The sequence below is a fragment of the Sinohyriopsis cumingii genome, chromosome 2, assembly GCF_028554795.1.
Source record: "Sinohyriopsis cumingii isolate HCF-2022 chromosome 2, ASM2855479v2, whole genome shotgun sequence".
In the NCBI taxonomy this organism is placed as follows: Eukaryota; Metazoa; Mollusca; class Bivalvia; order Unionida; family Unionidae; genus Sinohyriopsis; species Sinohyriopsis cumingii.
The window spans coordinates 86,311,772-86,324,228 of record NC_142962.1 but is presented as its reverse complement, the minus strand read 5'-3'; the positions used below and the strand labels follow the sequence as shown (position 1 = coordinate 86,324,228).

At 35.0% G+C, this 12,457-nt stretch overlaps 1 protein-coding gene across 2 annotated transcripts in view; it reads left to right on the top strand.

Moving 5' to 3' along the window:
- Window positions 1-12,457, top strand: part of LOC149805317 (putative ATP-dependent RNA helicase DHX57) — a 113,593-nt gene that overhangs the window by 49,889 nt on the left and 51,247 nt on the right. For both annotated transcript variants that reach the window (XM_089949227.1, XM_089949228.1), the window contains exons 14-16: window positions 1,270-1,383; window positions 5,008-5,171; window positions 10,438-10,514. In XM_089949227.1, the coding sequence (XP_089805353.1) occupies window positions 1,270-1,383; window positions 5,008-5,171; window positions 10,438-10,514 (355 nt within the window). The remainder of the gene's footprint in view (window positions 1-1,269; window positions 1,384-5,007; window positions 5,172-10,437; window positions 10,515-12,457) is intronic.

Sequence of the window (12,457 nt, the reverse complement as noted above, 5' to 3'; positions counted from 1 at the left end):
ATTTGATCATAATACCTCTGTTTAAAAAAGTAAGACTATGGCATTAATAGACTTAAATCCTAATGCAGCATTAAGGAATTGTAAATCTGGCTTGGTAGTGAATTGAGTGCTAATTAAGGAATTATAAATCTGGCTTGGTAGTGAATGGAGTGCTAATTAAGGAATTGTAAATCTGGCTTGGTAGTGAATGGAGTGCTAATTAAGGAATTGTAAATCTGGCTTGGTAGTGAATGGAGTGCTAATTAAGGAATTGTAAATCTGGCTTGGTAGTGAATGGAGTGATATTAAGGAATTGTAAATCAGGCTTGGTAGTGAATGGAGTGCTAATTAAGGAATTGTAAATCAGGCTTGGTAGTGAATGGAGTGCTAATTAAGAAAGTTAAACTTAGCCGAGCTTATATTTGTAAAAAAATCTTATTTTGGAGCATGATTATCCAAGACTACCTTTGAACTGTGAAAGGGGAGTTCTCAGTGCAGAACAATATTCATACACAGATAAGAAACAAATTAGCTGTGAAACAATAAACAGATCAATGCTTATACAACTAGAGGTAATATCATTTACAGATTTTGATAGGGGTCTTACAGAGTTGATCAGGAAGAGAGAGATGGATATTGAAGAGTTATGTAAATATTGAACTACTCCTGTTTCCTCCTTCTCATCTTTGTTTTACTTCCCCCTTATTTTTGTCACGGGGGAGGTGGATTCCTCCTTATGATAATGTTCTGGAAGAATCTCTGCAGGTTATCTAAAAGCTGTCTAGCATACCTTAGGGAACCTGAGATGGTCTCAGCATTGTAAGGGGATCTATCTCCCTCCACTTTTTCTGTTCTCCTTTAAAGTTATTTTGGCTGTGTAATGTCATTTTTTTCTAGTTATATATATATATATATATATATATATATATATATATATATATATATATATATATATATATCTTTGATAATACTTACCCAATCATAATATACATACACCATCTCAGTCTCCCTGCAGTTACATCTATATAGAAAACATGCCTTCCATTCCAGTAGTAACTGGCTATTTTATAGGAGTTGGCACCAATCACAGGATCAAGGCAGAGATTTACTCTTTCACCTGGGTGGGCAGATAGCTGTTAGCTTTTTAGCTAAAACATTTTAAAAGGGAGGGCTAGATTTGTGAGGTAGTATTTGTTCTTCTAAGGTATTATGATTGGATAAGTATTATCAAAGAAACATTTTTTATTTGAAACATGGTTTGTAAGAAAAGAACAAATTCTGCTTCTTCAGGAGGCCGCCAGAGGGAATGAGGAAGATTGTCATAGCAACAAATATTGCTGAAACATCTATCACCATTGACGATATTGTTTGGGTTATTGACACGGGAAAGATGAAAGAAAAGAGGTATTTTTTTCTTGTTGACTTTTGTTATGTATATCTACATTGTTTATTTAACTTTTCATCCATAACTTGATTGCAGTGATCTATAAATAGATTATTTCTTTTTGTGTTCTATATATTGAACCTATTGACAAGTTTGGGTTAATTTCCCATTGGGTGAGTAAGTCAAGTGTGTCGTGATGTGACATAAGTCATGAAGGAGGTATTACAACTTAGATTCATGGAGATATATATAAAGACAAAGTTCAACAATTATTCCTAGTTCCTGTTTCCTAGTATTGTTCATGTTTCAATATCAGTCTGCTGACTTTTTAATGTTGTGTTTAGATTTTATTTGAGAGGAATCATTTGTTTGGATTATTCATTGCAATTACAAAGTGTTCATTGACTTTAGGCAAAAATATTATTCTGTAATAAATGTTAAATTCATTCAAAGAAGTTTTGGACAGTGTCATTGTGATAGATCAAGACTGTTGGCACTTAAGCATATTCAAAGATATTGGTACATCAGCAGATTCAAGACTTGGAATTCATTTGGAACACTATTCTTTTGCACTTGTGATAGAACACTTTGGGGATTATTTTGGATTTATTTCATAATGCTGTAAAACTCTCATTAATTTTGATTTTTTACCTTGGAAAGTTCAATTATTTGTTGGTTTGGCTTCTTTCTATTACTTAGTTTAAGACCATAGTGTTGTAACACTTTAACAATACATGAGGAACATTAGGCATCTTAAGGACACAAATTCAAAAACTTGTTTGTATTATCTGTTAGAATATCACTAGAGTTAGTTAGATATCAATTCAGCAATATTTTCTCATGCAGCAGGCAGTAGTGTATCACAACATGCATTTATAGATAGTATATCACAACTTGCATCTGTGCTTAGTGTATCACAATATGCATCTGTGCTGAGTGTATCACAAAATGCATCAATAGATAGTGTATCACAACATGCATCTGTGAATATTGTATCACAACATGAATCTTTAGAGTGTATCACAACATACATCTGTGCTTAGTGTATCACAGCATGCATCTGTAGATAGTGTATCACAACATGCATCTGTAGATAGTGTATCACAACATGCATCTATAGATGGTGTATCACAACATGTATCTGTAGATAGTGTATCACAGCATGCATCTGTAGATAGTGTATCACAACATGCATCTGTAGATAGTGTATCACAATATGTATCTGTAGATAGTGTATCACAGCATGCATCTGTGGTTAGTGTATCACATCATGCATCTGTAGATAGTGTATCACAGCATGCATCTGTGGTTAGTGTATCACAACATGGATCTTCCTAAAGTTTTCCACAGTTTATATGATTAACATATAGATATATAGGTAAATTGACTTTTATGTTTATTTGGAAGGGTTTATCTTCCTAAAGTTTTCCACAACTTTTCATTGATATTTGTAGAACTGTACTTTTAGTCAGCATGAAGATTGTGCTTCAGTGCCATTGAATCCTGTACATATGGGCGTTTGAAATTGGAATTCATTTCTTGTGATGAAAAGATGAGTGGGAAAATGTGTTTGCCCTCCATTCACATAAATTTGCAGGATTTTATTCACATTTAATTTAAATGGTAGATAATCCAATATCTCTGTTGTTCAGTAGTAATTATATTTAAAAGCTATTATTGTAACTAATAAACATGACATACCTGAGTTAAATTCAACTTTACAATCTACAAATTAATAAAATCAGCATGACAATCTATTCTCAAAGTAAAAAAATCAGCTTAACAGTCTGTTCACAAAGTAATAAAATCAGCTTGACAGTCTGTTCACAAAGTAATAAAATTAGCTAGACAGTCTGTTCACAAAGTAATAAAATCAGCTTGACAGACTGTTCACAAAGTAATAAAATCAGCTTGACAGTCTGTTTACAAAGTAATAAAATCAGCTCAACAATCTATTCACAAAGTAGTAAAATCAACTTGACAGTCTATTCACAAAGTAGTAAAATTAGCTTGACAGTCTATTCACAAAGTAGTCAAATCAGCTTGACAGTCTATTCACATATTTGTAAAATCAGCTTGACAGTATTCACAAAGTAGTAAAATCAGTTTGACAGTCTATTCACAAAGTAGTAAAATCAGCTTCACAAAGTAGTCAAATCAGCTTGACAGTCTATTCACAAATTTGTAAAATCAGCTTGACAGTATTCACAAAGTAGTAAAATCAGTTTGACAGTCTATTCACAAAGTAATAAAATCAGCTTGACTGTCTGTTCACAAAGTAATAAAATCAGCTCAACAATCTATTCACAAAGTAGTAAAATCAACTTGACAGTCTATTCACAAAGTAGTAAAATCAGCTTGACAGTCTATTCACAAAGTAGTCAAATCAGCTTGACAGTATTCACAAAGTAGTAAAATCAGTTTGACAGTCTATTCACAATGTAGTAAAATCAGTTTGACAGTCTGTTCACAAAGTAATAAAATCAACTTGACAATCTATTCACAAAGTAGTAAAATCAACTTGACAGTCTATTCACAAAGTAGTCAAATCAGCTTGACAGTCTATTCACAAAGTAGTAAAATCAGCTTGACAGTATTCACAAAGTAATCAAATCAGCTTGACAGTATTCACAAAGTAGTAAAATCAGTTTGACAGTCTATTCACAAAGTAGTAAAATCAGCTTGACAGTCTGTTCACAAAGTAATAAAATCAGCTTGACAATCTATTCACAAAATAGTAAAATGAACTTGACAGTTCATTCACTAAGTAGTAAAATCAGCTTGACAGTCTATTCATGAAGTAGTCAGATCAGCTTGACAGTATTCACAAAGTAGTAAAATCAGTTTGACAGTCTATTCATAAAGTAGTCAAACCAGTTTGACAGTCTATTACCAAAGGAATAAAATCAACTTGACAATCTATTCACAAAATAATTCAGTAACGTGGAAAATTTAAGAATAGTGATACTAGGACATGTTTCCAATAGTCTACAGGAAAAACAATAATTAAGGTCACATCAGTGTTGGATAAGTCAATAAGCAGTGGGGTGTTTTGTTTGCAATGTGCATGCTACAACATGGCCTCTCCACCTACTGGGACTGTCCCCAGCAAATGGAAGTTACTCTTCAAACATGCCATCATTGTTTGTGCACAAGCCATGGAAGAAATTCATATACCTGAAAATTTTTGCAGAATGTAATTATTCTAATTGTTTATATGATCTCTTATATTGGCCATTATATTGATAGATACTAAAATTGAAGGTTTGTACAATTATGTCCAAAGGGAACATACTATATGCTTTTTAGCACCAGTATCAATATATTTTATATATTATGTTTGCCATTATGCCAAATAATCTTACTTTGTCAGAAGAGGAGCCCAATTTGACTCAATGACTAGCTTTTCCCCTTTAATGTACATTTGAAATACCTACTGTATGTAAGAGACATACCATAGCCATTTTTTGTTGCAATATTTGTGTTGGGAAATGTATAGAAATGATTTCAGGTAATTTCTGGCAAAAAGTTCTAAGTCTTTATTGTTCTTCTTGTTTTATTCCAAGCATTTTGAGATCAGGTAGTTATGGCAGTTTTGACAAGTTAGGACAAATCATAAGAGATTTGATGGTATCGTTATGCAGGTATGACCAGTCTAAGGGAATGGAAAGTCTGGAGACCATTTGGGTGTCAAGAGCAAATGCACTACAGAGGATGGGTAGAGCTGGCCGTGTACAAGAGGGTGTCTGCTTTCACCTTGTCACTGGCCACAGGTTTGAACACCACCTTCAGGATCAACCTGTACCAGGTACTGATCCTCTAAATTGCTCTTTGATACACTATTTTTTTAAAATCTCTAAATATATTTTATATCAGTTGCACTATATGTTATAACAACTCGTACAACATACTGTTGTACAACATGTTCTAACTACTCAAAAAAGATACTGTTGCTGGCTCAAATGTTTAAGTTAGGTTGTCTTTAGTTAGAAGCAGTTTGAGAACCCTGACAAAACATCAACCTTGGAAGGAAACACTTCCATTGTATGCACTGGAGGAAGAATCAGAGACCCAAGAAGTAGTGAGAATGTGTCACCACTGTGCTTTCCAGCCCCTGAGTATTTTTATTGAAGGAACTTTGCCACATTTTGCTTATCAATCATGCTTTATCTGAATTAATGGACAGAAGGTGCCCATACAAATGTTATTTCCACTTGTAGTACATTTGCATCTCTTGTGTAAGGCAAAATCATTTTCAGCATCTCTATTGTAAGGGATAGTTATCATCATCAGCATTTCTAGTGTATGGCATAATTATCGCCATCTGCATCTCTAGTTTAAGACATAGCTATCATCAGCATCTCTAGTGTAAGGCATAGTTAATATCAGCATCTCTAGTTTAAGGCATAGTTAACATCAGCATCTTGTGTAAGGCATAGTTAATATCAGCATCTCTAGTGTAAGGCATAGCTAACATTAGCATCTCTAGTGTAAGGCATAGTTAATATCATCATCTCTAGTGTAAGGCATTGTTAACATTAGCATCTCTAGTGTAAGGCATAGCTAATATTAGCATCTCTAGTGATAGGCATAGTTAACATCAGCATCTAGTGTAAGGCATAGTTAACATCAGCATCTCTAGTGTAAGGCATAGTTAATATCAGCATCTCTAGTGTAAGGCATTGTTAACATTAGCATCTCTAGTGTAAGGCATAGCTAATATTAGCATCTCTAGTGATAGGCATAGTTAACATCAGCATCTAGTGTAAGGCATAGTTAACATCAGCATCTCTAGTGTAAGGCATAGTTAATATCAGCATCTCTAGTGTAAGACATTGTTAATATCAGCATCTAGTGTAAGGCATAGTTAACATCAGCATCTCTAGTGTAAGGCATAGCTAATATCAGCATCTCTAGTGTAAGGCATAGCTAACATTAGCATCTCTAGTGTAAGGCATAGTTAATATCAGCATCTCTAGTGTAAGGCATTGTTAACATTAGCATCTCTAGTGTAAGGCATAGCTAATATTAGCATCTCTAGTGATAGGCATAGTTAACATCAGCATCTAGTGTAAGGCATAGTTAACATCAGCATCTCTAGTGTAAGGCATAGTTAATATCAGCATCTCTAGTGTAAGGCATTGTTAATATCAGCATCTCTAGTGTAAGGCATTGTTAACATCATCATCTCTAGTGTAAGGCATAGTTAATGTCAGCATCTCTTGTGTAAGGCATTGTTAACATCATCATGGCATAGTTAATATCAGCTTCTCTAGTGTAAGGCATAGTTAACATAAGCATCTCTAGTGTAAGGCATGGTTAACATCAGCATCTCTAGTGTAAGCGAATCATCTGCCTCTTTAGTGTAAGGCATAGTTAACATCAGCATCTCTAGTTAAGGCATAGTTAACATCAGCATCTCTAGTGTAAGGCATAGTTAACATCAACATCTAGTGTAAGGCATAGTTAACATCAGCATCTCTAGTGTAAGGCATAGTTAACATCAGCATCTCTAGTGTAAGGCATAGTTAATATCAGCATCTCTAGTGTAAGGCATCGTTAACATCATTATCTCTAGTGCAAGGCATAGTTAATATCAGCATCTAGTGTAAGGCATAGTTAATATCAGCATCTAGTGTAAGGCATAGTTAATATCAGCATCTCTAGTGTAAGGCATAGTTAACATTAGCATCTCTAGTGTAAGGAATAGTTAACATCAGCGCCTCTAGTGTAAGGCACAGTTAACATCAGCATCTCTAGTGTACGGCATAGTTAATATCAGCATCTCTGGTATAAGAAATCATCTGCATCTCTAGTGTAAGGCATAGTTAACATTAGCATCTCTAGTGTAAGGCATAGTTATCATCAGCATCTCTAGTGTAAGGCATAGTTATCATCAGCATCTCTAGTGCAAGGCATAGTTATCATCATCCGCATCTTTAGTGTAAGGCATATTTATCATCATCAGCATCTCTGGTGTGAGGCATAGTTATTATTATTAGCATCTGTAGTGTAAGGCATATTTATTATCATCAGCATATATGGTGTGAGGCATAGTTAGACATAGTTATCATCAGCATCACTAGTGTAAAGCATAGTTAACTTCAGCATCTCTTGTGTAAGGCATAGTTATCATCATCAGCATCATCTTTTTCTATAGGTTTTGTAGAGTCTGCTTTAGTCATTTTCCTGTTGTTAACAGGTGAATCAGTGTCATTTTTATTTGTATATATTTCCTATACTTCTTGATAGACTCTCATCATGAATCACTGTAAAGCTGTTCATTGTAATGCATATTGGCTTGTTCCAAGGGTCTCGGAGGCATCACTCAGTTACATTGCTTAGTTAAATTGTTCAGTAACATTACTCTGTAACATTGCTAAGTCACATTACTCGGTGACATTACTAAGTCACATTGTAAGTGACATTACTAAGAGACATTGCGAAGTGACATTAGTCAGTGACAATGATAAGGGACATTACTTGGTGGCATTATTAACTGAAATTGTAATTGAAATTGCTCAGAGACGTTGGTAAGTGACTACTCAGTGACAGTGCTAAGGGACATTACTCAGTGACATTGTAAGTGACATTACTGAGTGAAATTGTAACTGACATTGCTAAGTGACATTACTAAGAGACATTGCTAAGTGACATTACTCAGTGACAATGCTAAGTGATTACTCTGCAACATTGCTAAGTGACATTACTTTTATTTACTGTATATGTTGGGGCACTGTATTTGTTGAGACACCATAAATTAATTTTGAAAGTAATTTTTTTGTACACTACATGTTCTGGGACACATTGTTTTCTCGAGTCATAATTTGTGAGACACCTTTTAAATCATTCGAAAATTAAACGTTGGAAAATGCACTCCAACTCAAATTTTATTTGAACAAATATAAAACTGTATTTTCAGATAAAACTCTTTAATCCACTGCAGCATGCAGCATCATCTCATCAACATAACCCTTCTCCTGCACATGTACGATCAGTCTTTCGGTGCATGAATATTTATTTTAACTTTCTCATACAGTGAAAAATTATTGTTAGAGGCAGCACATCACCTAAATCAGAAACTGCAAGTATCAATGTCTGATTTTTTTCAAATATGCACCAGTTGTGCAAATTCTCACACTTTTGACCCCCATCTTGTCGTCAGTCCATCCAGGAATGAGACCAAAGTACACTAGAATTTCATCCATGTTAAGGATCATATCATCAGCAAAATCATCTGCTTCTCTTCTGGGTTCCACAGATTCATCAAATGATTTTATTTTCTCAAAATCTTACGAGCGACACCAGGTCATCGATTACATTGTATTGTGTTACTTTAAACATTGTTCCATTGTTTCAATTTATTTTCAAAATTCATATGAATACCAGTGAAAAGGATTCAAAGATAGCTTTCATATCTCAGCCGTCTTTGTATTTTCAGCAAAACAAATTAATAAAATCAAAAACATTGGCACCCTTAAAAGAATCCAAAGTAGTCTTCCGAAGTCAGCTTTCTTTGCAATAAAATAATATTTGCATTGATATTCTTTTAGAAGAAAGAAAAACCAGCTCCAAATTATCCAAAGTCAGCTTCTGAGGTTGGCTTGCTTTTGTAATAAAAATAACCATTGTCTTTGATGTCCTGTCACTAAGTTCAACTAATGAGCTTACTGCCTGCTGCCACGTGTTTATTCACCACCCAGGCTTATACGTGCTTGGCATCTGTAGTTATAGTTAATACAAACGGGCAATGATGTCTGCGGGTAAATAGTGTCCACAGCAATAACTTGCTTTAATGATACTTTTGTAACCCATGCTAGTGAAAAGATTGTGTGTGTGTGTGTGTGATTTGGATTTTTAATGTAGCTTTAACAATTTTCAGTCATATCATTATGATATCTGCAGTGTGGCAGTTTATAGTCATGTTAAGCACTGGGGCATCATGCCACAGACATGTAGCATCATGTGCCACCCAGTCACATTATCCTGAGACCAGGCCAACCAGTCCTAACACTAACCTCTTAATGCTGAGCGCGCAGCAAGGCAGCTGTTAGTACCATTTTTATGTCTTTGATATGACTCAGCTGGGGATTGAACCCACAACCTTCTGCATCCAAGGTGGATGATCTAAGCACTAGGCCACCGGAGCAGTCAAAAATATTGTCACTTACACTCAAGTGAATGTCTCAAATAATGATTTGTATTTGTGCGATACCATAGATAGTTGACATGGATATAATTAAGTTTTGGTTATTTTGCACCTAACACCGTGTCATGCAGGAATAGCAGTTGTCTTCAAGATATCGGTTGATTATTTCCCTCTTGTTTGTGATTTTGTTGCATCCAGTTTCAGTTCAATAACATATTCAAACCTTTGAGCACAACCAGGCACTATTTGTTTCTCAATGGTCATGTCAATGAACAACATATCATGTGTTATCAGACATAAGCAATACATGCTACAGTATGGAAGCCTACGCTACATATGGGTATATGGAGTTCATGGATGTATTTTATTCTTTAATGTTCATGATGAATAAAAAGGAGTAAATGATAACAATACAAGGTTAGTTTCTTTATTTTTGTTATCAGATAAGCGTTTTGTTTATCTGTTTTATTGGCACATGTGGTGGGGAGGCACAAATGCAATACGAATTTATTTTGTTTCTTAAGTCTTGGGACATAGGACCTAGGTGAGAAATGTTCCACCATAAGTTCTAGGGAAGGAAAAAAAAATTATTTTATTGTGTCCCAATATATACAGTAAATATGGTACTCCATGACATTGCTTAGTGACATTACAAAGTGACATCGCTAAGGGACATTACACAGTAACATTGCTTAGTGACATTACTCATTGGCATTGCTCAGTGACATTACTCGGTGACATCGCATAGTGATATTACTCAGTAACTGTGACATTACTCAGTGATATTGCTAAGGGGCAATGCTGTGCCATGCTGATGTGCTGCATGCAGTTTGTTATGTGACATTGCTATGCTAATAAATGTAAACATTATATAACAAAAATAATGTCTTTTTTTGTTTTATGACATATATGGTTTCTGTTTCAGAGATCCAGAGAGCACCACTAGAACAAATAGTCCTGAGAATCAGAATGTTGGATATTTTCAAAAAGATGGATGTAGTGGTAATTATTGTTGAAATGATTTTGTGATAATTGATGCACATAGTGGTAGTTGATGTTTAATTGATGTACAGTAGTCCCGCTCTTATAAGGCCACCCCCATTGCAGCAGGGAAGAGGCCTTATAATGAGGGTGGCCTTTCTAGAGGCAGATGACAAATGCGAATAGTAAATACGTATGAAGAAAGTCACAAGTACATTTAATTCTAAAGCATTTAATATTGTCATTTAAAAATCACATGCATGTTGTGAAATAAATGTAAAACAAACTGTTTCATTTTCAAAAGAATGTTATGAATAACCACTGATATAGTTTTAAAACTGTCTTTATAATTATGTTACAGATCACATCATCTGTCACTTTGTTGGTAACAGTCTAAAAAACAAACCAGTCTCATCACAATAAAAAATATCCTTGCTGTCATATCCCCTGCATATATCATTTAGTCTTTAGTCTTCAGCATAACAATTAGTCAGCAAGCCAAATATGTAAATCAGTCACAGTCACATTAATACAAAAATTATGCAGCAAGTTGACTATGTAAGTCAGCCGAAATCTGATCAATATAATGATGATGATTTTGTTGTTGTTGTGGGGTTTAACGCCATTTTTGCAGCACATGATAGGCTATACATGGCGGCCAGTATTAATGGTGGAGGAAGAACCCGGAAAACCCCGGAAAGAACCACCGACCCACGAGAAGCTACTGGCAAGCTTTCTCACATGCCCACATTGGCTGAATCTTTGACTCGAACCGCCACAGACAGAGGTGAGATGGCAGTGATCCGTAACGAAGAGCGCTTTAGACCACTCGGCCACTCGGGGCCCCCCACTAAGGACAGAAATCTTATTATTGTGTCAGACTTGAAATCTGTGCAACCGTCCATTACTTGCAGTAAAGTCATCATATCCCATTTCAACTGACAAAATTGTTACTTTTTCTTGGATCATTCAACCTGTGTGTGGAATTTTCTTAGCACGCGCAGTGCAAAACCATTCTAAAACAGTCATTCAAATCAGGATACAAACATCTCTTGGCTCAAACAATTTACCTTTCTCCGTCCATTCCACCTTCCCACTTCTGCAGAATTGTTTCCTTATCTTTCACAATATTGTTTATCTGTGTCTTTCTGACATCACAGTTTACTTCAAGGATCCTCAACCCTCCCCCCCCCCTTTTTTTTTTGGTCAGTTGAATTACTTTCACTTTCTCTTCTATACAGAGATTTTTTTCCCTCGATGACATGTTCATCTTTTTGCAGTAAGTTATTCAAGTTGCCAACTACAAGACTGATAAAACAATTTTTAATGCTTTTGAACAAATTGCCATGTGTTTTTAAAGGATGTGATTTTGTCATATGATTCATTAGTCGTAGTCTGGTACCCTGTTGTTTTTATACATTTCTTTACACTAAGTGAGAGAAGCCAAAATGGCTTCATTATGAACCATTAACATCACGCAGATTTGACCTCGCGGCCGTTAGGATTTGTAATCTTGACAATTATTGTCAGTAGTAATAGCCACTAATTATCAAAGTAAACAAGCTCAACATCTTACTAAAGGAAGCCATAAAGGCTATCAAACCATCTTCCTGCTGACTTGTATATTGTACATTGATACTGCCACTTCTCAGCTGTAACTACTGTTAAATAATTGTAATCTTAACAATTATCAGAGTGATTAAACCAGACATCTCATGATAATATAGCAGTAAGGCTAATCAGATTACATGTACTTACCCTATTGTATGGATTAAAATTTGAGTATTTTTTGGCTTTATGGAATAAATGTGGCTTCTCGTGAGGCGTAAATGATATAATATTAACCTTAGTGGTATATGTACTTTAGTCAACACTTCTTTCAGTAATGAAAACCTGACATCAGGAAACAAATCAGATTACACCACTCCCTCGATAACTTGCGCACATTGGGGTCCAGAAACATC